The sequence below is a fragment of the Corella eumyota genome, chromosome 3, assembly GCF_963082875.1.
Source record: "Corella eumyota chromosome 3, kaCorEumy4.1, whole genome shotgun sequence".
Lineage (NCBI taxonomy): Eukaryota > Metazoa > Chordata > Ascidiacea > Phlebobranchia > Corellidae > Corella > Corella eumyota.
In genome coordinates, this window is record NC_137492.1 from 4334010 (window position 1) to 4360929 (window position 26920).

Consider the following 26920-nt stretch of genomic DNA (forward strand, 5'->3'; position numbering starts at 1 on the left):
TTATAAATGTGTATATTTACACCCTTTTATCATGTATCCGATTATTTAATGAATTTTATTTAAAACACTGTCGAAACATATCTATATATAAGGTTCCAAATGTATAAGAGTGTGTTTTTTTCTAAAAAATTAGAGCCATAGTTAAAAGGGCATTTTTAACAAGAGAAGTTGTTATATTTAAGTAAGTTTTTTGTGAGTATAATTATGTAAAAGGTAAGTTTGTATTTAGATATAACATAACATACAGTCTTCTTTTAAATACCCTTAAGAACTTACATATTTAAAAGTTCTAATATTTACAAATTATCAATAGTTTTGTTAAAAGCTTACTGCATAGTTTGGTTATGGAATGTAATACTTTAACTCACAATACAAATCAAGATTGCTAATTATAATTTTTAGTCTAACGCGGAGAAAGGATACCTAAACGATCGGCCAATGTATTTCCGTTCTATTGAAACAACGCATTATGATTCACAGAGAATATCAATTTAAAAACAGCGAAAAATTACAACTAAGATTAAAAAGAAACTTATAATAATACCCGTTCCGTACGCTCTAGGTTATTTCCCAAACTAAACACATTGTGTTGACATTTTCTTGTCAGATTTTTATAAGTCCAACAACAAGTTGTAGGTAGACAGAAAATTATAACCCATCAACGATTTTTACCTAATCAAGATTTATATTGAAGGTATTTACTATTGTTATAATGTCAATTGTTTATTTTTATTGTATTGTTCTTAGGAGTCTTAATTATTCTTATGTTCAACATGTTACAAAATGTTAAAATAAAAAAAATTGCTTGTTTTATATTTTTATTATTTGTGTAGCAGGTTTTTAAAATGATATAACAAGTTTAAATCTAAGAAATTCAAGTACAAGCTAAAAGAGAACAAAATAAAACAGTTTAACAACTTCTCTTTATCCTCAACCTGAGCTGGTAAATTATAATTAGTATTTGTAAGTTATTGACCTAATGATAATTATAGTTTACTTAGAGTATTTTTAAATTATTTGTTTACCGTTCTTGTCATTCAGGGTAAAGAAATACCAAACAAAGTTTAAAGATACACACCTTAAAACATATCTATTATTTTTTAATTTTTTTTCATGTAATTACCTTTTCCTAATATATATATCCTATAACTAATATATATAGCTTATAAATCAAAGTCATAAATTTATATTTATTTAGCGTCCTTCAAAATTGAGTATTTAAAAACATAATCTGGTTGAAAAAGAAAAAAAGTTTGTCCCAAATACTAATTTTAAACTAGATATTTGTGACATTTTATAGTCTACTTACTACTTCAATAGCCCATATTGGGTAAAAATGTAGTAAACTTTTGTAGAGCTATTTTAAAATTTACTAACTTAATTTACATTTTAGTAATAGCATTATTGTTAAAAAAATTAGACAAAATTGTGGAATAATCATATATTATAATACAATGTTATCAAAAACCAGTTAATTAATTAGTTTACAAAATAATTTAGTTTATTTTTTGTATTTAAAATTAGATTTTTTTAGAAAAAATGCCGCCACCACGCAAAAGAAATAAGTGTTTAAAAAAGGGGGACAATTTTGTTGTGACAATTGAAGAGCTGATTAATGATTGTATAATTGTTTCATTAATTTATCAAAACAAAAAATTCTGCGGTGCCTTAATGGAAACAACTAAAATGTAAGAACTTCAAAATTTTGCCTATCAGACATAGTTTGTTATCATAACCTTACCATTTAAGACACATTTGTGGATTTAAAAAGTTTGTACGGTTACCAACTGAAAGCTATGCAGTTTTATATTTTTTCTCTATAAATCATTTTAAATTTAGTGATGGTCCGTATGGTATACCTCAAGAAGAAATAAAATCAATAAAGGAAGAAAATCCAGAAATTGAAACCCCACCAGACCCTAACCTTTACAACCACAAAAATCCTTTTCCCCAACCTTTGTTAACTAGAAAAACATACAATCAAAAGGTACCACAACCACCACAGCGCAATGTTTTTAGGCGTGCACGCCGTTCTCGACGCAAAGCCAGAATGAACATGTTGCGATCAAGTGGCAAGGACCTGAAACAGCAGAGTTGGAAATTTTTGGCGCATGGCACAAGTTGCAAATGTACAGAATGCACAGAAGGGGTTTTTAATAAAGACGGACAAGGAACAAGTAGTAAGAAGTTAAAAAACGAGCAGTTGTCCGGCATTAAATTAGATAAATTTCAAGATGACACGCCCGAAACTAGCTCAGATGATGAACAAAGACTAAACCTCACTGAGGAAATTGCCTCGCCTATTAAAAACTTAATGCCTCGTAAATCGCAAAATGTCCAAAGAAGTCCAATCATTAAAATTACATTTAAATCTCCTGGTGGTAGAGGCAGAACTATTAAAATTCCGTCTAAATTGCATTCTCCAAATAAAAAAAAACACCAAGGGCCAGGCAGACCACGGAAAGAACAACTTATTTTGAGTAATGATTCAACGGGTAAGGAAATCCCACCCAATTTAGGTAAACCCCAATCCCTTATGAAAGCTAAAAGTTTAAAACGCTTACACGGCACTAAAAAAGAACAGGCATCGCGAATTTTAAAAAGAGCAAAAATGTCATCTGCGCTCTCAATAAAACATGAAAATCCACAAAATAGAAACCCGGCAACTGCTTCATGTTCATCAACTAGTAAAAGTACAGCCCCATCTGACAAAGAATTGAGAGTTGTTTTAGAGCCATTAGGGCCCAAAAATGGTATGATAACTTCATCAAGTGCCAAAAATATGGATGATACAGAGTTAGTTGAAATAGATGAGCCGAATACAATAAGCATTGATGTCTCGACGTGCAAAACTGCCACTGGTATTTTCACCCAGGGTGACATTGTATGGGGAAAACTGACTGGCTACCCATGGTGGCCGAGTAAAATAATCAAACTAACCACCAAGAAGACTGACGGTAAGGTATTGCAGCAATTTGCCAAAGTCTCCTGGTTTCCCAAATCGGCGACCACTTCTGTTATTCCTTTAAAAGGTGTGCAATCATTTAAGAAGTGTTTTAATGAAAGGTGAGCTATTGTGTTAGATGCGTTGTTTTAAACCCAGGACTTCCTATGTCTTATAACCATATAGTATTAACTAACAGTATTTTTTTATTTAATTTTTTTCCAAATTTTGAAGATTACTTTTTATTGGTGTAGTATATGATCAAAAAGTAAATTCTTTTTAGATTTCAAAAAAATCGTAAAGGAGTTTACCAAAAAGCAGTAAAAGCTGCTGACGATGCCTTAAATCAAATTTCTCCTGAAGTACGAAAACTAATTGCCCAATTTGAAACCTAAAAAGTTTAATAAAAACATTTTTATTGCATTTTTTTAATTCTATTTCATTTTGCAAAATGCACTTTTTGTTTCAATCTAGTTATTTCAATTTTTATTGCCATGTTTAGAAATTGATACTTTGTAGAAAAGTAAAATGGTAGGTTATGTATTTTAAATCAAATCCAATATTGTAGAATAGTTAGGTTCATTCAAAATATTTAATTTTATGTTTTATTTCTAATCTGTTCTTTTTTACGTCTAATTTGTTTTTAGCTGTTCAAAAAATTCCTTTTATTTTTGCATCCAAGATAAAAGTAAAACTTATCACTTTCTGGTAGATAAAAATTACTTCAAATTTTTAAACTGCATGTAATACTTTATCACATTGACATTTTCTTTAAGTAAATTTTACTGCTCTATTGTAAAATTCTGCCAAATGTGTAGCAAAAATTTCTTTAAGTTAATATGCAACACTGTTAAACAAAACAGGATCCCACAATTGCAGTAAAAATCCAGGCAGGTTAAAGCTATCATATAAAAAAAGTACTGTTTAGGTGTTTAAAATATTTTTATGGTTGTTCAACAAAATATTTTTAGAGTGTTTTTAAGCAAGGTAAAATGCTTAAAAGTTATCTTTAAAATCTATATGAGGCCTACACAATAATAAAAATGCTGTTAGTGCTGTGCCAAACAAATTATGACAAGCAATGTAACAGTAACCAGCAATGTAAGTAACAATACAACCAAAGCGATGGACACTTAACTAATTTTTTTTTAAAAGGGACCAATGTTTTTTTTGTATTATTAAAATATTCACATACACTTTACTTGTAGTTTTAAAAACATGTAAATATAACAGTTTATTAACAAAAATAAACAATGTATAAACAATAACATCATTATTCTGGGGCAAATCGCTTTCCTTTATTAATATTAGGTGATTGTTTGGCCTCCTTTATTGGTATTAAAGCAGCTCCTAATACGGCTGGGTTGGCAGTTTTTAATAAATTGTAAGTTCCACATGCATGTCTGGTACTTTGTACTTCAACAGATAAACCTCGCTCTTTCATGTCTTTTATTACTTGAGGCTTCAGAGGAACAAATTTGTCACCTGTTCCAATAACTAACACACCTAAAATTGATAAAAAGAATGGTTTAATTTAAGATAGTGGTGATAGCAATAATATTAGCTGTGTAATATATATTTTAATGACACACATTATATCTTAAACAATAAGCTAAATACATTTTAGTAATAGCCTAGATATTTTGCTTCAATATACAGTAATTTTAAAAATAGAGAGTCTAAAGTGAATGGTTAGAAAATGAAATTCAAAAGTAAACAAAACAAAAAAATTTGCAATGGAAATATACTGACCAATTTTGGGATACAAAATGTTAAATAAGGCTAAACTTTCACTAGTTATATCCTCTGGATTAAAAACCTAAAAACATTCAAAATAATATTAAATAATTTAAATAGCTTTTATAATGCCATAAATATCAATTTTGTCAAGAAACGTATTTCTTTCAAAGTAGCTTTTTTTTGTTTTTCAACAAATGCGAATAACTTACATTCCATTTTAAAATAACGTTATCAAGAACTGCAATTGGTGTTTTGTACAAAGTCTTTCCAAATATGAAAGCCCCTCTCGAATATCCAGTAATCATTAACGGGTGTCTATCTTCTTGTCTTGAATTTAATTCAATTTTGGTCTTATCTGCTGTATCTTCATATTCAACAATATCTAGACTTCCGTAACTTCTTCTGGCACTGAAATATAAAAAAAAATTATTTTTAACTGAACGAAATTTAAATTTTTTCTGTATTTATCTTTTTGCATTGTGGGCCAACTTTACAGACAAAGTTGCCTTTAGCAGTTTGGATATCTTTGTTTATTTTTTCCAATAATAAACCAGACCGAAAATGAGTTATTAACTTTTAGAGCACATTATAAACCATATCCAATGGGGATCAAACCCAAAACCCCATGTAGGGAAGCAAAGTAATTTAGCTACTTTAACAAAGCACTCATATACATATGTAAATGTACATTTAAATTATTAAAGTAATATATTTTTTCTTACTTAAATACTGTTTAATAATTTAAATTAACAATTCTTGATTAAATTAATAATTAGAGGTTGTATATATTTGGAAAATAGAAAAAAATCTTACAACGCTAAAAGTAATGGCAATTTTTGAGTTTCCCCTTGCAAAAACACTCTCCGAAAAATATTTAAAGTTTGAAACATAGCTTGCAGGTTTTATATTCTTTATTTAAACTATACAATATGCAAATAAAATAATTTTTATATAACCCAGTAGATACGTTAGCAGTAAATTACGGGGAATTTACCCGATCCGATATTTATGATGCGCATGAACAGTCACTACGGTTCATTGATTATGACGATTTTCGCTACAACGAAGTAACTATAACAACACGTTACTCGGTCACTTTTGTTAAACTAAAAAAGATTTGTTTGACTGAACGTTTCTTAATTATTTAAGGAGTTCAGTTTATTTATATTTGCAAAGAGCTATGGTGTAGACTTAGATTTGCCAATCTATTAAGTAGAATGAAGTCATCATTTAAGTTTACGGCTAAGTTAGACTTAGAATGTAGTCTGTGGTTAGGATTTTATATTGGTTGATACTTCAAAAAATGGTATTTAAATTAGTTCTTTAAAAAATTACATTTTTTTAGGATCAAGGCCATACACTGTATGTAAAAGAATAGCAATTAACTAAGCAATCAACATGGTGCGTGAACTAAACATGGACACGCAACGCCAAAGCTTTTGGAAGGAGGCAATCATGAAGGAAGCCTACGTACGACTTGCCTGGCACACAAAATACAGAAACGAAGTAAACCAGGCTCGTAAGGCTGTCTCCAGTGAGGCAAGTAGAATTCAAAAAGTTAAACGCAATGAGAAAATAATAGAAATGGTTCCCAAGCCACCTCCCAAAACCTTAGCAGCAAAATTCCACAGCCAGGACTCCCTTCCAGTGATTGCATACCCAACTAAAGAGAGAAAAACTACAAGTAGAGAGATACGATCTGCTGGTGATGCATTGCTTGTTGAAATGAGGCCAGTTACACCAGGTAAGCTTTTTTTTTTTTTATATTTCAATAAATAATAATTATACTCAACAATTACATATTCGTATTGTAAAAAAATGTCAATGTTTTTCCAATTTAACTTGTTTCTAATTTAATGTAATAAAAGTTTAATTTTTTTTGAATGATTATATTTTAAATGTATGTACAGTAAATTAATATTAGTTTTGACTGTTTAGTTTTTTTAAGTTAGTATTAATCCTTGTCGTAATACTCATTTTACTTTGTTTAGCAATTAGAAGGAGTTTATACAACGGTTTCACTAAAGAAGGAAAAGGCAGATACCAGTACTTACAAGCTCGTACATTTAAGAAACCAGAAGATAAATACGAATACCCACTTACCACATCCTGGGAATATGGTTGGAGATTAGATGATGTTGTAAAAGAATTCAGAGCTCCCCAATTTGGTCGTTCTAGAATTGTTCGAGACACATTTTTCAGAAGAAATGGCATTTTGGATGAGCCAATTACTGCTTAGAAAAAAACTAAATCCAGTTCAAAATTTATAAAAATAAATTTTGTAAACTTTTTTATCTGAATGTTTTGTATGTTATTAAGGCCATAACTACTGCGAACTACCACACCAAACTACTGTCAATTTTTTTTGTATTTAGCTTGTTTTTAAGCCATAGGACATATTATTAAATGGTATGTGCAATAAAGCCATATAAGATTATAACATAATTTTTTTTTAATTAAACATAGAATCCATTGCCAAGTGTTAAGTCAATATATGCCTTATTAGAACATAAACAAATATTGCTTCCATTTTTTAAATTACTATCTAATTTAGATGTTTATTAATTTTAACTATGCCCTTTAAATTTTAAGTTTTAAAAGCACTATTTATGTAATATTAATGTTATCAAATTTTAACAAAGGACGTTTCTTAACATAGGTTTAAATGGCCCAAACACAATGGTATGGCATCCCACTTTCTAAAATTACATGTGACGCCGCTGATGGCTATTGTTTGTTTTGATAATCACCTGTCTTGCTTATGCCATTGTCTATTTAAACATATTGATCCATTAAGGACAAAGCAAATGTAATATGTTTTTATCTCTATCATCTTTAGACCTTCAGAATTTAAATTGAAATGCTTTATTGCTTAGATTATTTGAACATATGCCTTTTGATTATCCATTGCATGCCATGCAAAATTGAACCTAAAACTTATTTTATGTAAGGGTAGCTATACTGTGTTTACAGCTTTTAGTGTTTGCACTTGTTTAAATTCTTCCACAAAATATAATTACATGCACGTTCTCGTATTGAACTTAGGCTTTTAGGAAAAAGTTTGGACAGTGCCTAGTTAAGGTAACATTTAGTGCTGGTAGTCAATCAACAAAGTAATATATAATTAAAAAATGCTTGGGATTTTATACAGAATGTTTCAAATTATATTATTTTAAATTTTGCCAGATAAATTTAAATTCAAATTTACAAATGAAATATTGCCTTAAATTGATTTTTTTTAACTAAAATTTGTACAATAATGAAAATATAAATTGTAATTTGTTTGAAACATTAAATAATTCAAAGAGACTATGAAGTAATTTATTTTTAATCTTTATTAATTTTGGTAACTCTGGCACAAATGCGTCACAACTTCTTCAACGCGTGATTGGTTTTCCCGCGAAATCTATCATTTTTTTGTAAGTTGTTGTACAAATTAATTTAATTAGTTATTATTAATTTTTTACTTATATAAAATACTGCAACAAGTAGAGAAATATGCCTTGTGTAGAAAATTGGAATACCGAACCGCTAAACATAATCTCGAACTTATTTGGTAAGATTTTTTTTATTAAATTAAAATAAAATATTAGATAACTAACAAAATAAAAAAAAACATATATAATTTTTTTAAAGAAAATCGCAAAAATGATGAATGTTGGAAGAATGATGTTGAAGAATATTTTGAAAAACGACTCACAAATAATGAAAACATAAATTTGGTATTTATTAAAATATTTAAAAAAAATAAGGTTTTTATATAATTATGTAATTTATTAGGTTGAACTGTTTAAAAATTTAAAAAAATTGAAGTAAAATCTTTTATATATTTGTTATAGATTGTTTTTGTTTTTATTAATCTCTTCAATATTTTAAATATATATTTAATAAGAAAAAGAAAGAATTGGTAATTACAACCTATGTTTTAGTGATTAAAACTTTCTAAATTTTAGGTACCATCTTTAAATGTTGTTGAGTTAAGTAAAATTAAACCAAACAGCTTAGTTCGCTTTCGATGTATGATACAAGATTCTTTTGAACCAGAGTATTTTCTAGAAACTTACGAAGTTTTGAACAAAAAAGAAGACACGCATGTAGGAGAAATTTTCTAAATTTTGTTTTTTAATGAGTCCGGTGACTCGTTTAAATATATTAAAATTGTTTTATTTTTAGAAAATACATTCAAACAGATATAGAGATGTGATTGATTGTCCTGTAAGTAATCGAAAGCTTTTCTACTATATAACCTTATTGTTTTTTTTAATATAGAATAGCCTATATATATATATCTAAAAATACATTTTTGGTATTTAAAAATCTTGCCTATTTTTATACACTACTTTTTTACTTTCATGGTTTTCAAGCTCTTACTACTTTTACAGTTCTCTTTAAATCCCTATTACAATAAGGGTTTAAGTTTTTTGAAAAACAAAAGTATAAACATGATCCCCTTTTTTACTAATATCAACTTTTTTATGTATGACAATTTAACATACATTACATTTAAAAAAAATCGAAATACTTTTTTTTGCATTTACAGAAAGATTGTGAAGTGTTAATGGAGTCTACAAAAAATGTTACAGGGTGTCGCCAAGTTCTTTATTGTGTTAGCATCCCAGGGGAAACTCCATGGGTGAAAGAGGTCTGAAGTTACACCTAATTTTTTACTTAGTTTATAACAGCAAGGTGGTGCAATTATTTAACAAAAAAAGCAACATGGATTGTATTTATTTATACATATATCTTTTCCCTTGTGCATTAAATTTTTTGTCTTAAATTAGGTTTTTAATTTTAGAAATACAACCTAAAATCCAAACTTCAACTTAAAAATGAAAATAACAATTTTCTGCCCTCCAGTGGTGTAAAACGATCACTTGATAATGACAATGAAGAAACAATGGATCAAGATGGTTGGTATTTGTATAAACTTTTTGGATTTTGTAACTCTATAACTTGTGTTAAATGGTAATTGTATGTTTTTTTACCAAATCATTAAATTTCCAGTGTATGTTCAAAAGACGGTGGTACAAGAAAGTTTCTTGTGATTTTTATTTTTATGAACCTACAGTAACCAAATTTATTTTTATTTGAATTAATTTAGAAATACCCAAAGAAAATGGAATTGAATCTCCAAATAAAAAACACCAATCAGTATCTAACTCTGCAGGTCAATAACTTGATAAAGTTAAATAAAATATATATATATATATATATAGGATTTGAAATTTAATTGAGGTAAAACATATACAAACATTTTTAGAAAAATCAAGCACCTTGACACCATTAAAAAAGAACCATCCATTACCAGACGAAAATGGTCAAGTTTGTTTGGTCAAAATTTATTCCGAAAATTTGGAAGTTAAGGTTTGTCACGTAAAAATAACTGTATTTGAAGTTTAAAATAATTTGTGTTAAAATAGTTAAATTTTATTTTTTTAACAAATTATTTGCCAGGTAAATGAAGTTTACGAATTTTATGGAGTATTTTCCGCAGATCCAGAATTATCTGTAGCTTATGATCAAGCTACTAGCGATGATTCTGCAGGTAAATATATATCTGTTTATTCTGTTGTCATCTATAAAGAATATCTTCAAGTATTATTATATTTTAGTTGATCCCTACCACTTGGAGGAGCAAAGAGCACACAACCCTCCTGCCTCATTTGTTCCCAGACTGCATTGCATCACAATGAGATCATTGCAACACAACAATCCTTTAATATCGTACTGCAATAAGCTTGGTATGCTATTTTTGCATGAAAATAATTTCAAAATACTTAATTAAAAAAATTATATTCAGTTCACATTATATTATTTAATGATTTAGATTTTACTGAATTTCAATCAATAGCCTGTAACTTGCGTGAAGAATTAGTCAACTTTTTAAAGCAGGCTACATTTGGGGATGCTTTGACTGCTGAATATATTTTGTTTTCTATTTTAACAAGGTAAACGTGTTTTGTTTTTTTAGAAAATAAAATTAAAATAATTCTATATTTAAAATTATTATAGAGTATACACACGGACAGGCCTAATGCCAGTTGGCAAGTTAACAATAAACATCAGCAAGATTCCACCTAACACGAGATATCCAAAATTGTTGGCAGAATTCATTAAGCAATTAGTGTCTAAGGTAACTTATTTTCATATATATTATTGTTAGCACTTTAGTCAGCCATTTTTTATTTCTTCAGCTTTTCAATTTATAGAATTAACCTCATTAGATTGGATTTTTATTTTAGTGTTTCTTACTTCCAATGAGTTTGGAAAACATGAATAAACTTGCTTTTGTTCCAACCAAAAATTACTCAACTAATCGACTTGATTCTGGAATTCTACAACTTTCTGAAGGAACTAATTTAATCGTTGATGAAACTTCATTGCAACCTGGACAGCTTGATGTTAATGGGGTAAAGAATGTACAGGTAAATTTGTGTTTTTAATGGCCATGCTTAAACCCCTTGTTAAGTATGTTAATATTTGAAAACATGCTCTGGTTTAATTAATTTCATAACTTTGTGTATAGACTACGCTGCAAAATAAAGTTCAGTGTGTAATTTAAATTTATCATCACCTAAATACATGTATGTTATCAGTTGTTACAATCAGTTTTTTTTTGTTACTAATTTTAATTTTTGAGATAAAAAAATGTGTAATTATGAGTTTTACCGTTTGTCTTAGGCTTTATCTGCACTAATGAACTTCCAGAAAGTAGATTATAACTTCCAATTTCACCCAGTTACTTTTGAACATAATGTCAGTGTTCTTGTTCTGTCTGAGGGCAAATCTATGCTACCCTGTGATTGCCAGGTTTAGAATTTTAGTAAATTTTTTGCAAAATATTTTTGTGGCCCTTTTAAATATTTTGTTTTAAATATAAATTAAGTTTTAAAATCTTTTTATTTTGTTTATTTAGATTCCTTTAAAGCCAGAATTCCCAGTACCGAATAACATAGACGATTATTTTAACAGCTTACAAATTTCAATGGATATAATTGATAAATTTCGACTTTTTATTACACTTTCGCGATTGAGTGAATATAACTTAGAAAAAGACATGATGACAGTAATTTTATAAATTTTTTGCTTTTCAATAAAGTTAATTTTTAATATAAAATTTTACCAATCACTTAATTGTTTTTAGACCATTGAAAATGATTTTGTATCTGCTCGACAATGTTTAGGTGAAGATAAAATGACTGCGGATGACTTGCATGTGCTTTTAGTTATTGCTCGGTTGCTAAGCACTAGTAATGGTGAAAATAAACTTAATCCAAACTTGTGGAAAAAAGTGCAAGACCTGGAGGAACAAAGGAAAGAAAGATTGTAATATTAAAAATTGATATTTTGTTATTTGGACTGCTTCACAATACCTCTAGACATAAATGACTTGTAACATACTTTCTATTTGAATTTTGTTTTGTAAAACTTAAGTTAATACTTGAAAATTAATATTTAAAAAAAAAAGTTTGGTGTTTAAATTTTTGTTGTAGGTAGGTGTTGCAAAAAATCAAACAACCATATTAATAAACCATTTTTTGTTGATTATTCTTTGTTTTGTATATTTTTTGTGAATAAATTTCTTTTGTTAGTTTATGTTTCTAAACAAAGAATATTTAAAATTTGTCCTCTAAGGAAAATTTATTTGGTGTTTGTTTTACTAAAATAGATGCTAATGTGTGTTTAAAATTGCCTGTTTAAAAAAATGAGCTAAATTTCAACCTAAATAGCTGGAATAAAGAAAACGTGAACGAAGTGCAAAGTCTAGAAGTTCAGTGAACAATATTTACGCAACTTGAAACATGGTTGCGCAATATATATTTGTTATGTTGGTTAAATTCCTATTTTCTAGGAAATAAAGTAAAATTTATTAATTTAAATGATCCATCGCTTTAGCTACAATTTTGTGTAGTTCTGCACGTTTAAAAAAAATATTTCTTGGAAGTCACAGTAATTTGCAACCCATTTTAGAAATGGTCGTACCCACGATCAGCTGATTCGACAAAAAACTGGTAAACAAACTTTCGGTATCAAAACAAAGAACGTTTCAATTTGGCAAAAAAGGTGGTGGTAACAGTTTGTTAAGAAATCGGTCGGAAATTGTCGTTAATATTTTACCAGAGTTAGCCTTTCCTTGTGTAAATAAAATAATTGTTATTGATTAGTCAGCGCATAGTTTATAAGGGCGTGTTACAAATTAGTTAAGGCTTGGTTACATCGCTGCTATATAAACTAACATTTTAACTAATAAATGAACGCCTAATTACTGTGTTTAATTTAATATAATTAACGTCATTTCCTTTAATTTTCTTGACAATTAACGTTTCAAATAAAATTTATATATGTTTTGGCAGTTAGGCATTTTTGTATAGCTATAAAAAATGAATATGCATAAGGATTTAGTAGTAAAATCATAAAATAGCAATAAAACTAATAAAGTTGTCAAAATGAGGTTAATAAAATAGTAGTGATTTATTGCATAAAACCAATAGTAATGCTAAATATGCAAAGTTTTACAAGCATTTTAACTAGGTTACTCAAAATGTAGCAAATTTTAAGGATTTAATTTAACTTGTTTGTTTTATTCAGATATTTTGTGCAAATACATTGTGTATTTAAGTTACTGTTGTGTTAATTTATTTTATTGTTTTATAAAGTCGTTTTTGTCAGCTGCTTTTTTAAAATGGTAAGAATACTTTATTGTTATGTATTAACTATTAAAAAAAAACTTAGTTTATCTTCTATACAAAAAACTTTGTGATATTTTTATAATACATTAGGGTTTTTTAAATATTTATTTATTATGTTTTATATACAAATATTAAAACAATTAAATATTTAGGATGCACCAAGCAGTAATGGACCTTGTTGTCATGACAGTTTTAACTCAAAATCCAACGATCTTCCACATTTTGGTAAACATTACAAAAGAGGACCAGCTTCAAGGTAGTTTTTTGTCCTTATTCAAATGAAATAAATGTTTTGTCAGTTTGTTGTAGATGGTGTTACATAAGATTCAAAAATTTTAAAAAATTGCTAACTTAACATTTAATTTTTTTTTTTTTGCATTTGTAGAGTTTTTACAAATCGAAGTCTCAGTCTTGAGAAAATAAAGTTTTTTGGTTTTGACATGGACTACACCTTAGCTGTGTATAAATCACCAGCCTACGAAGAATTAGGATTTGAATTAGCTAGAGACAGGTAAAATATTGATTGCTTTTTTAATTTTTTAGCTTTATTGATTTAGTTGTTAGCTATTATTGACTCTTGACTAAATTAGCTGAAGACATTTTTATTTGAACAAACAATTATTTATATTTTTAAATTCTTAATTTTTGTAATTTAATAATTTTTAACATTATTAACTTTTTAAATAATATTTCAGATTAATCCAATGTGGTTATCCCGAAGAATTGAAAAAATATGTTTATGATCCAAGCTTTGTTTTACGTGGGCTGGTATTTGACAGAGAACTGGGTCATATGTTAAAGGCAAGTACAGTCTCAAAAAATATTTAAACATACGTACAATTTTTTTTAAATAAATATTGTATATTTCATTTTACTGTTATAGTTTAAAAGTAATTTGTATCCATTGTTTTTTTTCAAATGTAACTACATGAATATTTCATTAAATTTTTATTAGTTTAATGAGCTCTTTTGCTTCTGTGTATTTAAGTTTTCTTATTTACACTCATTTAGTCATTATATATTCTCCTTAAATTTGTATATATGTATATATATATATATGATGCTTTATACAATACAGAATTTTATTTGGTAAGAATGTAACTTAATTACCTACATATTTCTATTCTATTAAAAAGCTCTTTTTTTTCTTTTTTTTTTTATTTTATCTGTGATTTTTTTTTATATCATAACTTGGTAAGTGATGTGGTTAAATAATGGCACATTTGCAGATGGTTGGCATCAGGGCAAACATCTGTGGTTCAATCTAAAGATGTGTTCTGTGATTAATGTGGGTATAGATAATATTAAACTAAAGTGTTTTCTATGCTTAGTTAGTCCCACCAAAAGCAGCTTTTTGAATTTTTTTTTAAAAAGCTTTAAGTATGTTATAAATCAAGTAATAGACAAGGTTAATTGTATAGAATCGTGGGCATCTTTAAAATAAAAGTTTAATTTTATATATTATTTGTCTTTATAGAAACATGAGGTAAGAATATCATAATAACATACAATATCAAGTTCTGTTTAATGTCTAAAATTTAAAAATTATTAATTTTTTTTGTAGGTTGACCCTTATGGAAATATAATGGTCTGCGCACATGGCTTTAAATTTTTAAAAACGTAAGTTAAAATATAAATATTTATTTGCAACTGCCTAATTTTAATTTTAAATATTATAAGCTATGTTGTTTATTTTATTTTAAAACAAATATACCAACCACTAATTGCTTCTGGCAATAAAAGAACTAATAACATAAGTTCAAAAGTTGAGATCTATTTAAAACAGTGATAAATATGTAATTAGACTGCCAGTGTGACATAACTTTGACATTTCTATTGACAGTTAACGTTGATGGATTTCAAAATTGTTTTCTTTATTTACCTTATAGGCTTGTCTTAAGTAAATGTTTAATTAGTAAAGCAATAATGTTTGTATATTAGCAATACTTGGCTCTTATTGCTTGTGATACACTTTAAGTTTGCGATTAATTATTAGTTCGATAACTTGTCGGTTCTTTTGTTTGGCTTCTAAGTATATTATGAAGGTCAATTATGTCAAATTCCAAGTTCTTTTTTTAATATAAAAATAATACTTGAGAATAATTATCAAATGCAACATAACATTTTAGGATGCAATTTAATTAAATTTAATTCTTTTAAAACTACAATCATTAATGTTTGTATATATACTTAGCTTAAAACTAATTTTTTAATATAACATGTAGACATAAATTATTTTAAGAACATTTTTCAAAATATTTAGTTAGCTTTGGTCTTATTTAGAAAGATTATTTAAAAATATCATAAAGTATATATAAAGTAAAATTTTTTTTTTAATTAAAAAATAAAAAATAACTTTTTATTAATTTCAGGGCAGAAGTAATGGAAGACTACCCCAACAAATTCATTCAACTTGGAAATACAACAAGATATTATATTTGCAACACTTTGTTTAATCTACCTGAAGTCTACTTACAAGCTTGTGTTATCAACCATTTTTGTAACACCTCTGGTTATACAAAGGCAAGGAAAAATATTAATTAGACTATTTTTTTAATGTTATTGGTCATCAAATACTATGACTACTGTTGCTAAAGTAATACTTTATGTAACAACCTTTTATTTAATATCCCTTTGATGCCATTATAGTTTTAAGCAGTAACTTAGTAATGTTAGAGGGTTTATTAAAAATACATTTATATAAGTTCTGTATGGATTTAAAAGGGTTGTTTAGTTCTTTGTAGTAGCAGCTATAACAATATGTGTTGTGATAATTTTGCTTACACTTAAGTTAAAACTGATTTATAGTATTTTGTTTTTGTATATATATTTACTTTTGCAAAAATTTATTAACTAAGCTTATACACTTTTTTAATTTTCAGATACGCAATGGTGTACAAAAAGATAATCTTGTGATGTCATATCATACAATTTACACTGATATAAGAGATGCTGTTGACTTTGTTCATCTTAATGTAAATTGAACAAATTGTTTTCTTTATTTACCTAAATAACATATTAATTAGTAAAAAAAACACTTTTGATATCCTAATACTAATTTTGTTTTTAATTTTTGCAATTTTAAAAAATATAAGTCTTATCATTAAATTTTTAAGGGTGAATTTGGGAACATGATGGGTAGGGGTAGGGGTTTTTATGTGGGGTTAATAGTCTGTTTGTGCAATAATTTTGGTAAGTTATTTTATTTTAAAAAAATCTTAATTAATGATTTTTACTTTAAATTTTAGGGTGACTTAAAGAGCAGGACTCTTGACGACTTGGACAAGTACGTAGTTAAAGAACCAAAGTTACCTCTTCTGCTCGATCGAATGAGGGAACATGGAAAAGTTTTTCTTGTCACGAACAGCGACTTTAACTACACTGAGGTTAATCAATTCACAAATATTATATTTCTAATTTGAATTTAACTAAATTTAAATACAGTTTTGTATATGTAAGCTACTGATGATTGATTTACAATGAAATCATATTTTTTACTTATTGTATTTGTATGAAAACAACAACAATAGCTTTAAATATTATGTGTTAAAATATATAATTTGGTAATTTTTTACTGTTAATATGTTTTATAATTGACTGATTAAGATCGCTTATAATCTAGTTTAAAACAAATAATTTAAATACCTATAAAACAAATGGATATTACATTCAAAATAAATAAAAAAATTGCTAAAATAGATAAACAATAATATTTTTTTGCAGAAAATTATGACCTATCTGTTTGATTTCAATCATGGGCCACAGGTAAATATTTTAAAAAGATTTTTGCTTCATTTGTGCTAAAATAAAATTTTGGTTTTAAATGATTTGCTTGGTTTTAAAACAGATTTGTTTTTTTACACTAATTTTTAGATTTTTGCTTTTGCTTTTATACGAACAAAGCCCTATAAAAATAAAGTGTTTGTCAAATTTAAATACATATTAACAATAGTCAATAATTTAACACCTTAAAAATTAAAAATATTAGAAAATTTTGCTGTTTTTGTGCTTTTCACTAAATTGTTGTTGTTTTTATTTTTGTTTTTTCTGCCGTGCCACTCATGCGTGAACACCATTCTGCTTTGTGATGTCATAATTGCACAAACCAAAGACTGCCGAGGTATTTCACGACAAGTTAAATGCATGCATTTTTAATCAAATTAAAAAATAAATTTTAGAATCAAAAAATTACATCTTAACCATTTGAATAATGTAGAACTAGTATTAAAATACTGTAGTGCGAAAATTCCTAAGTTTTTTACAAAATAAAATAATAAAACTAGCAAACTTTGAAAATATTAACAAATGCTTGCATGCTTACTCAAAATAATAAAATTTGTATATTTAGGCCAAAAAAATAAAAAAAATTTTTTTAAAATTATTTCATTTCTTTTGTAGCCTGGTTTTCCCCACCGACAATGGACAACTTACTTTGACATGGTGATCGTTGAAGCACGAAAACCTTCTTTCTTCGGAGAAGGAACTGTTCTTCGTCAAGTTGATCTGGTGAATAAAATTAAAAGAAATATATTTTGCATAAATTAACTTTCACTGATACATTGCAAATACGGCATACTTTTCATGTCATATATTGTAAAAATTGAAGTATAAGACTATATTATTTTGTATTAGAAAATAGCATTTTACCTAATATTTTATCAGTCTAAAGCACTTCAATTTTTTTGGGAGTTTTAATTGAGTTTGTGAATATTTATTTAAACAACATAAATAAATCCCAAAATTTATGTATAGGACACTGGAAAACTACATATTGGACATTATACTGGAGATTTAAAGAAGGGAGCAATCTATTCCGGAGGATCTTCTGATGCGATCTGTGATATGATGGGAGCCAAGGGGAAAGAAATTCTCTACATAGGTAAGCTAAGATTGTAAATTTGTAAAAAAATGTTAAATTCAAGGGTATTAATTAAAAATATTATCGCTTACTTAGTTGTATTAATATAAATTTTAATATGGTAATAATTAAATTAAGTGTTTAATATATTGTAAAGTTAAATTAACAAATGGGTCGTTTTTCTAAAAAAAAGCACAACTATTAATTAAATTTGCTTGAAACAATGTCTTTTTTTATCAATGTTTTTTGATTAAACAAAAAATGAAAAATTATTGTTCTACAGGTGATCACATATTTGGTGATATCCTCAAATCAAAGAAGAGGAGGGGATGGCGAACTTTTCTTGTTGTTCCTGAAATGTCTCACGAACTTTCGATTTGGCTCGATAAGAAAGAACTTTACCATCGACTCAATGAACTGGATTCTATGATCGGCGAAAAATATCGGTTAGTTAATAAAATTATATTTTTTTTAGAATATATCTGTTCTGATGGTTAACCAACTGTTTAGTCTAACTAAAAAAAATTTTCCAGCATTTTGCCCTTAACTAAGATAGTTTAGTATTTGGTAATATAGTTTAACCATTTCTTTATAGCTTTTTTAATATTTGTATTGCTGATTGCAATAACAGGAAGCTTGTATGAATGGTCAAACGTAATTTGAGTGCATTTATGTTAGGTATTTGGAACTAACTAAAAACATAAGATTAAAATTGGTAATCTATAAAATGTATTAAAAAATGTTGTAAACAATAACTGTCAAGGTAAATTTTAATCAAGAAATATAACAAGGAATTGTTTTTTTTATAGTAAATTTATATTTAATTATTTTTTTTGGGTATTTACAAATTTCAATATTCTTTAATATATTTGTTTAAAAAAATTGTTGTCTAACAAATTGGCCTGTTTAGACTTCTAGTAAAATCCATATTTAATAAACTTTTAACATGCCAAGCTAGTTAAACCAGAAAAAAATATGATTTTAAATTTCTAATTTTAGGAATGTGTGTTCTAAATGTGGATATATAAGGTACAAAACCACTCACATTTAATTTGCCTTTAATTTCACTCATACCTGTTTTAAAATTTTCTTTTTATACAAATTTTTCTTTTAAATTGTAATAGAATATGTATGCAAAATGCATGATAACTTATACTAAAATATTTGAAGTTAATTATGTAAGTAATATTACAACATGGTGGAACAATATTTATTTAAAATGGTTTAAGTAACATATTTAAGTGAAACTAAATATTCTTTTTACAAGCATTGTTATAAAAAATTATGTCAATAAGCTTTTTATTTATTTTTGCATATTGAGCTATTATCTTAGTTATAACAAAAATTGAAGCCATAATATAAAATAATATCTAAGCCAGAATTAAAAAAAAAATTAAAAGTTATTTTAAATAATAGAAGTAAATTGTTTTTAGAAATTTGGACAGTGCGTCGTGTGAGAGACCAAACATCCACAACCTCCAAGAGCAAATAAGATCAGTTGTACATGAGATGGATATGAGTTATGGAACTTTTGGAAGTCTATTCAGATGTGGATCAAGACAGACTTTCTTTGCCAGTCAGGTATAAACTTCAACATTTATTTAACTATTAGAATCGATTTCAAATAGTCAATTTTATGCCATATGGGCTGTGACTAAATTGTAATAGTATGGTCGCAAATATGCCATGATATCTTTGATATTTTACCCACACAACAAACAGCATTTTTTTAATATATGTCGTAATATTTTATGAATTCAACATGTATACATGTATTTATTGTTTACTAAGCTTCATTACATATAGATTGGTTTTGATCTATTTATGCATTTTGTTTTACCAATATACCATTACTTTCAAATTTTTAACTGCCATTATTTTAAGCTACTATATTTTATAAAAAGCACTTATTATTTAATTAGTTTTTGTGTAAACTTTCACTAGGTTACTAGATATGCAGACTTGTATGCTTCATCTTTCATTAACCTTCTATATTATCCATTCTGTTATTTCTTCCGAGCTCCCGCTGTATTGGTAAGTACATTTCAAATATGTTATTGTATTATATATGTAAAACCATTATTATTTATGTATAGTAAAATGACAATAAGCTAAAACGAAAAAAAAAAAAATTTAAAAATATAAAAAGATGGATGTAAATATTTATAATTTTTATTAAAAAATATAATTTTTTTAATTTGAAGATGCCACATGAATCTACAGTTGACCATGACATGAAATTTGAAGACACTGATGAATCACCTATGTCCACCCGATTACTTAACCATGTCGAGGATAAAAACCTCAGTGATATGCCGAGTCACAAAATGATGATGTCCACAGAAATCACGCACACTCATGATTACGATGATGAATCAGATGAGTAAGCAGATATTAAGGAAAATTATTTTTGGTGATTTTTTTTATGTTAAGGTTATATTTTTACAAAAGTTAGAAAAAGAAGAAAAAATTAAGATAATGGTATAGGGGTTTTATAGAGTATCTAAATTAAGAAAAAGTGTCGAAAGATAATAAGGTCTACTCTAAAAAAACTTGTATATTATTCTTTGTACATTTATTTATATTAGCCTATGTATTGCCTATATCCTTATGCATTTTAAAATTGACATTTAAGTAGAAACGTTTAAATTCATGTGAATCAGAAAAACTCTTATGTTAGTTGTAATGAAATTGTATAAAAAAGAATAACTGCTTTGTTTTTGTACTGTAAGAAAGTAGATTGTACTTTTAGTTTTTAGATTTTGTCTTAACGCCAATTTATTATTATTAATATTATACAGCACTGCATATTTATTGATTTGTAAATATATTATTTGTGATTTGGTCGGTTTGCCTTTTTACTATGTATTAGCTTTTTGTATATAAATTGTTTTTATGTAGAGTTTTTATTAGCTAATATTACTCAGTTTCGAAATAGTTTGTACTTTTTTTTTAAAAAATGTTTTTTGTTTTTGTTATATTTTTTTACGCCAACCAACAAACGTTGTATAAAAAAACAACAAGTTTTGTAAATTTAAAGTTTGATGTTTTAAAAATTTTTGAAGTGATTTGCAATTTTTGTTTCGCTATATATCGCAAAATATTTTGTTCCCGTGTATTATTTTGCTTGAACATATTTTCAAAAATTGTAGGGGTGGTTGAAATATTTTTGGAGCTAAAGAATAAAATAGTACAAAAATACCAACCAGTATATTAGTATTTATAGTAAGGGGAAAAAGAAATTGTGTTTTGAAACTAAGAATAGCAAACCACAACAGTTTCCCAAAGTCATCAAAGTCGTGGAGGAAGGAGGTTACAAAATCCATTTGTGGCAAGGTCAAGGTTTTTCTTTTCTTTTTACACTAGCCTTACATTTTACGCATCGTGGGTTTGTTGCTAGGAAACTTTGCAAAAAATTACTTAATTAATTTATTAAAACTCAGTTGATTGCCAACTATTTTTTAAATGTTAACAAGTGAATGTGATCAACTCAAGTAGGTTTAGTTTTTTCATAGTGTGGTTAGGTTTTAAATATGCTTGTTAGCTTGCCTTGTAAGCCTTCTCACGGTTGGTTTAACAATAACAAAGGCTACTTATAGTTCTAAGGGAATTGGATAGCCTATAAAAAAAACATGCCAGAGTAGATCATTTTGATTTGTTCAATGTTAGGCAAGCAATAATACATTTCATTTGTTTAAAAAGTTTACTTTAAAATCAATAAGGGTACATAACAATGGATTCTAACGACTTGATTATTAAACAAATTAAAGATATTTGTGGAGTAAATAAAAAAGAATTATTTCCCAAACAATCAGCAAAGCTTTTCCATAAACTCGGGCTAAATTTTGAATCTGATGGTTTACAACAAGTCGACAAAATCAAATTAATTCAAAGTGCAACTTTGTTGAATGCAGCCATAGTTAGAAAACCTGAAAATGTGGAAGATATTAAACAGGATCTCCGTCAGTTTTGTTTCAGATTACTTAAAGTTGCAAATGCAGCAAACCAGGAAGCAGATTTAATTAAATACTCTGAAATAATTGCTAAAGATAGTGCAAACATGAGAAAAAATGTTAATGAAATACTTGCAACTATTCCTCAGATTCCGGAAGACATACCTAACAATGAACTTCCCAAACTTAAAAAGGAAAAGGTTGAAGCTATACACAACCTACAGAGCATCATAAGTAAAGATTATACAAAAATTATGAATCAGCTTGCTGGATTCTGCGAGGAAATAATGGGATATCCCATTTGTGAATATGCTTTGGTGGGACTTGGATCTCTTGTGCGAAGGGAAATAACTCCCTACTCTGACTTCGAAAATGTTATAGTTTTAGAGAATAATATTAACGATCTCAAACAAATTGACCAAGAAAAAGCAAAGGAATACTTTAGATGGTTTGCTGTAATTTTTCAGGTTATCTTGATTAATCTGGGAGAAACTAATATTTCTCGGGTTCAAATTCCTGGTTTGTACAGTAGTCATCCCTTTGAATTCTATGATGATGTTACACCAGTTGGCATAAGTTTTGATGGAATGGTGCCGCATGCTTGTAAGTTTCCATTAGGAAGACAAGTTAAAACAGAAAACAAACCATTTACACTTGAATTAATTCAAACTGCCAGCAAAATGGCAAGTTTTATAGGGTCAAAAGAAGATATAAAAAATGGTTACCACTTGGCCGATATGTTGATGACTTCATGTTTTGTTGCTGGCAGTCAACAAATATATCAACAATTTCAAGACTGTGTTATAAAAGAAAAAGAATTGCTGGACAAAGATCAATTCATATTATCAGTTAAGGATCAAATTGATGAAAATAAAAAAGATTTTATCATATTTTCTCAAATTCGAATATTATCAAGTAAAAATAATGTAAACATAAAGAGAATGGTTTATAGAAGTTCAACCATATTTGTTTCAGCAATTGGTAAAATTCATGATTTTAAAGAATCTTGTTGCTTTGACATTGTAGAGAGTCTTATTCTACAAAATATATTAGATAGAAATTTTGGTTGTGAGCTTAAATTTGCCATTGCAGTTGCATGTGAGACAAGATTAAGAGTTTACATGGATAGGAAATCTCAAGATGACATGGTTCAACAAATAGAACTACAGGGAGAATTTATTGATAAGGTTGGAATGAAAAGCCTTGTGGAGTATTTTTTAATAATTTACCCATTCCAAAGAGACATTTTTGATTTGGATCATATAAAGCTATCCAATATTTGTTGGATACCAACAATTTGTTATTATTTAAAAAATTTTACTTATGCTGTAAGTTGGGCAAATAAGCACTTAAAAAATAACTCAATTAGTATTGCAGATAACACATTGTTTAAACAAAGTGAATCGGATACTGCTATTTGTCATTTTGTTGTTGGAATGTGCAAATATGTGCTTTGCCTATACAAAGAGGCCTTACTCGATTTTCAAACTTTTTTCGCATTATACAAATTAAGTAACAAGGATCTGTATGTTATTGTAATAGAAGGATATAATTTTTGTGGAAAGTGTAAATATAAACTTGGACAATTCCATGAAGCTTTATCTGATTTTCAGACTTCACTTGAAAAATACAGCATTACCAAGGGTCCATGTATGGACAGTACTGTTGCCGAGCGTTATTATTCGATAGGAAAGTGCAAAGATAGGCTTGGACAAAACAAAGAAGCATTATCCGATTTCCAATCTTCATTGAAAATCTACCAACAAATTAATAATGGAAACAGTGGTATTGTTAAGTGTCAAAGTCGAATTGGATTGTGCCAATATAACCTTGGTCACTATAACAAAGCAATAATAGGTTTGAGATCTTCTTTTGAAACTACTCTACATTCTGCTGGAAATTCAGCTAATAGCATTGGTAATGCTGTGGCATATTATCACATTGGATGTTGCAACTATGAGCTTACTCGGTTTAATGAAGCATTATCTAATTTACATACTTCACTCGAAATCTATCAAAAAATTGACAAGAATCCAACCAAAAGTATAGAAATTTCAAAATGTTATTACAAGATTGGCGCATGCCATTACCGGCTTAGTCAATACAAAGAAGCGCTTCCTAATTTTAAAACATCATTAGAAATTTACAAACGAATTGGTGAGGATCCAACTAAGAGCAGTGATCTTTCAGATTGTCATTTTTTAATTGTTGCATGCCATTTTAACCTTGGTCAGTTTGAAGATGTGTTAACTGAATATGCAATTTTGCGAAAAAACAAGCAACCTGATAACTCTTTGATTGGTATCTGTCGCAAAATGGCTGGAATGGATGAAGAAATGTCATACATTTCAGATTTTGTTGTAAAAAAATGATTTTTAATGCCTAAATGAAAATTTTTAAAATGCGTTTGGGATATTTTGGTAAGTTATCTAAACATTTTTCCGCACTGTAAATTTTTGATATTTATGCTGTATGTGAACTGTGTAAAATTGACCCAATGATTTTCATCAGATTGCATTTTTTTTACCAAACTGTTAGGAATATATTATTCATATTTTCCTTAAAAGTTTAAACTTTATAAATTTATTTAATTTACTTATAAAGCCAGTAAATACAGCTTTATACCAACAAGGGTTATTCAAATTAAAATTACTTTATTTTAAAAGTTTGTTTTTTTACCACCTTGTAAAAACCATTGTAATGTTTGTTTTCGACTACAGCACCCTTTGTTACAGATTAAGTTACACAGATTTCTTGAATAGATTTAATTTTAGAATTGTAATTGAATATTTAATTAACTTTGACTATTTAGATTTTTTGTTTAAACAAATAGGATTACTCTAAAGGATAAAAATTTAATTAACTTTTTTTGTGGACTAGTCAAATTTAATTTTTCTGTTGGTTAATTTCTATTTGTGGTGTACATACATAAATTGACACAAATAAATCTTTGTAAAAATTTAATTATTTTAATCATATAAGCGAAGTTTTAAACGCAAACTTTGATATTCATAGGATTCTATATAAAGTAGGCGGGCTACTCGAGCAAAGTCTAAAATCCATTCACGAGTAAATGATCGGGCTATGTTGCTGGTCACATATCATTTAAAACTGTTAAAGGCAAAACACGACTGGGTAAAGGTTATAAATGTTCACCCCCTGTTTTCGTTGTAAAATCGTCCTTTTCAAATGACAAACTAATAAAAAAAAATTCCGTAGCACTTTTTTATGTTTGTTACTGTTGCGTCTTTGTTTATGTACGCATATCTTTTTAACCCAAAATCGACTGTATGTGGAGAATCTAAACATACAGTTTTGTAAGAAAATTATTCGTTAAACTCTAATTTTAAAATGAAAAGGCGTGTCACTTTGATTGACTTATTTCGAGTACTTTTCGCGTTAACCAGCAAATTTCCTATTTGTCATTATTAAACAGACAAGTACGCAGTTAAATGACTGGAATAAGAATAATTGCAGGCGTATAATTTGCATTGTTTGTTGTAGTTATACATCGTAAACAAACGATAAACACAGAATTATAAGGATTTGCCTAAAGGCGACTTGGATTATACATATTCGCAAATTTTAAAAAGAATTTTTATTTTCATAACACATTTTGTTGCATTTAATACTGTGGTTGTAGTGTTGTAAATTTGCAACTTGTTTAGTTTTTTAGAAAAACTCTATTCAGGCCTTTAAAGTATAAAACTGCTGGTCGCAGGGTTGTGCCAGAGAAAAACAGAATTTTCTCAAAATGTAGGCTACCCCGGGGCATATATTTTGTTAATAAATATGTAATATTTGAAAGCGGCACAGTTCTGTAAAAAGTGTATTTATTAAACAAAATATACAGTTTGTAACATCTTAACTAAGAAAATTTCAATTTATGTTGAAAAAAGTTGTCATTAAAATGTTAGTCAGTTTATTCTTTATATTTTAGCGACAATATAGTTCAAATCATTCAAAAAAATAATGACGTAATGCAAAGTAGATTTTTCGACGAAAAAATATTGTTTTTAAAATTCCAAGGCATTTTGGTTATATTATGTTGCACTATGTAGACCCTATTTAACTTTTCAACGTTTTGGTGTTATTGCGTAAGATTTGTTTCAGGCAATCACGCGCTGTAAACGTGAACGTAGCGGCAGAAAAAAATAAGTGAACCGGTTTTTAATTTATGACTAGTAATTGGCAACAAACGAGCAGTTCAAAATGTTGAATTTTTAAACCGTTTAACTTGGTTACTTTAAAAGTAAGGATAAATAATGTTTCTATAGTTTTTTTAAGTAAAATATTATTAAAAGTTAAGTCAGAAATATTTAAAGTTAGAATAATGATTTTTAAGTCATATGTTACTTAATTTCTTACTGAAAAAGTAAATAGTATTTATTCATTGTCTAAAAAAATACAACACAGGATATAAAAAAGGTAAACTGTAATGAACTAAACTTATAAAAGTAAAATTTTCTCCATTTTGTTTTAGTGTTCGTAATATTTTTTAAGATTAATCTTTTCACAAGGGCCTTGTTACAAAACGTGTTTAACAGTCGTTAACTTCCACGTATTCCTTCGTTGTAATCTAAACAGTTCAGTTCAGTCACAAGTTAGCGTAAACTTTATCGTACTAATTTTTAATTATAGTAATTAATCTTAAGGGTCGTGTGTGATAATCTAGGCCTTACCCTATTTTATTTATAAAATTTCGTAATTAAAAATTTATTAATTTCGAAGGAAA

The 26920-nt window shown here is 27.5% G+C and overlaps 5 protein-coding genes across 10 annotated transcripts; 4 read left to right on the plus strand and 1 right to left on the minus strand.

Moving 5' to 3' along the window:
• The first annotated feature begins 553 nt into the window (after nucleotides 1-553).
• Nucleotides 554-3600, plus strand: LOC145745415 (PWWP domain-containing protein 2A-like). Of its 3 annotated transcripts, none has more exons than XM_082563485.1 (5): nucleotides 554-694; nucleotides 834-943; nucleotides 1525-1688; nucleotides 1840-3066; nucleotides 3228-3600. In XM_082563485.1, the coding sequence occupies exons 3-5, from the start codon at nucleotides 1540-1542 to the stop codon at nucleotides 3337-3339; spliced, it is 1488 nt and encodes a 495-aa protein (XP_082419611.1). In that variant the 5' UTR covers nucleotides 554-694; nucleotides 834-943; nucleotides 1525-1539; the 3' UTR covers nucleotides 3340-3600. The 3 variants fall into 3 exon arrangements, with proteins under 3 accessions (XP_082419611.1, XP_082419610.1, XP_082419612.1); XM_082563484.1 differs by having other exon boundaries at nucleotides 1535-1688; XM_082563486.1 differs by having other exon boundaries at nucleotides 837-943; nucleotides 1535-1688.
• A 114-nt stretch (nucleotides 3601-3714) lies between these two features.
• On the minus strand, nucleotides 3715-5652 carry LOC145745692 (NADH dehydrogenase [ubiquinone] 1 alpha subcomplex assembly factor 3-like). 2 transcript variants are annotated; one of them, XM_082563836.1, is made up of 4 exons: nucleotides 5501-5652; nucleotides 4894-5092; nucleotides 4697-4763; nucleotides 3715-4450 (listed from the first exon to the last, which is right to left on the minus strand). In XM_082563836.1, exons 1-4 carry the CDS (start codon nucleotides 5572-5574, stop codon nucleotides 4218-4220), a joined length of 573 nt encoding a protein of 190 aa, XP_082419962.1. In that variant the 5' UTR covers nucleotides 5575-5652; the 3' UTR covers nucleotides 3715-4217. The 2 variants fall into 2 exon arrangements, with proteins under 2 accessions (XP_082419962.1, XP_082419961.1); XM_082563835.1 differs by having other exon boundaries at nucleotides 5498-5652.
• Nucleotides 5653-6033: 381 nt separating this feature from the next.
• LOC145745397 (protein SPMIP1-like) lies at nucleotides 6034-7724 on the plus strand. Its single transcript, XM_082563459.1, has 2 exons — nucleotides 6034-6428; nucleotides 6676-7724. The coding sequence occupies exons 1-2, from the start codon at nucleotides 6083-6085 to the stop codon at nucleotides 6921-6923; spliced, it is 594 nt and encodes a 197-aa protein (XP_082419585.1). The 5' UTR covers nucleotides 6034-6082; the 3' UTR covers nucleotides 6924-7724.
• Nucleotides 7725-8112: 388 nt separating this feature from the next.
• On the plus strand, nucleotides 8113-12053 carry LOC145745284 (mini-chromosome maintenance complex-binding protein-like). The gene is made up of 16 exons (XM_082563315.1): nucleotides 8113-8240; nucleotides 8321-8406; nucleotides 8638-8778; nucleotides 8858-8899; nucleotides 9225-9326; nucleotides 9480-9594; nucleotides 9786-9851; nucleotides 9945-10048; nucleotides 10139-10229; nucleotides 10297-10425; nucleotides 10512-10632; nucleotides 10697-10817; nucleotides 10927-11109; nucleotides 11366-11494; nucleotides 11601-11750; nucleotides 11829-12053. Exons 1-16 carry the CDS (start codon nucleotides 8183-8185, stop codon nucleotides 12012-12014), a joined length of 1824 nt encoding a protein of 607 aa, XP_082419441.1. The 5' UTR covers nucleotides 8113-8182; the 3' UTR covers nucleotides 12015-12053.
• A 1210-nt stretch (nucleotides 12054-13263) lies between these two features.
• LOC145744488 (cytosolic purine 5'-nucleotidase-like) lies at nucleotides 13264-21428 on the plus strand. 3 transcript variants are annotated; one of them, XM_082562327.1, is made up of 16 exons: nucleotides 13264-13370; nucleotides 13527-13630; nucleotides 13760-13885; nucleotides 14070-14175; nucleotides 14939-14994; nucleotides 15747-15897; nucleotides 16257-16349; nucleotides 16623-16760; nucleotides 17098-17139; nucleotides 17773-17880; nucleotides 18127-18253; nucleotides 18516-18678; nucleotides 19232-19261; nucleotides 19666-19813; nucleotides 20177-20266; nucleotides 20437-21428. In XM_082562327.1, exons 1-16 carry the CDS (start codon nucleotides 13368-13370, stop codon nucleotides 20617-20619), a joined length of 1668 nt encoding a protein of 555 aa, XP_082418453.1. In that variant the 5' UTR covers nucleotides 13264-13367; the 3' UTR covers nucleotides 20620-21428. The 3 variants fall into 3 exon arrangements, with proteins under 3 accessions (XP_082418453.1, XP_082418454.1, XP_082418455.1); XM_082562328.1 differs by lacking the exon at nucleotides 19232-19261; XM_082562329.1 differs by lacking the exons at nucleotides 13264-13370; nucleotides 13527-13630; nucleotides 13760-13885; nucleotides 14070-14175 and adding an exon at nucleotides 14630-14662.
• The last annotated feature ends 5492 nt before the right edge of the window (nucleotides 21429-26920 follow it).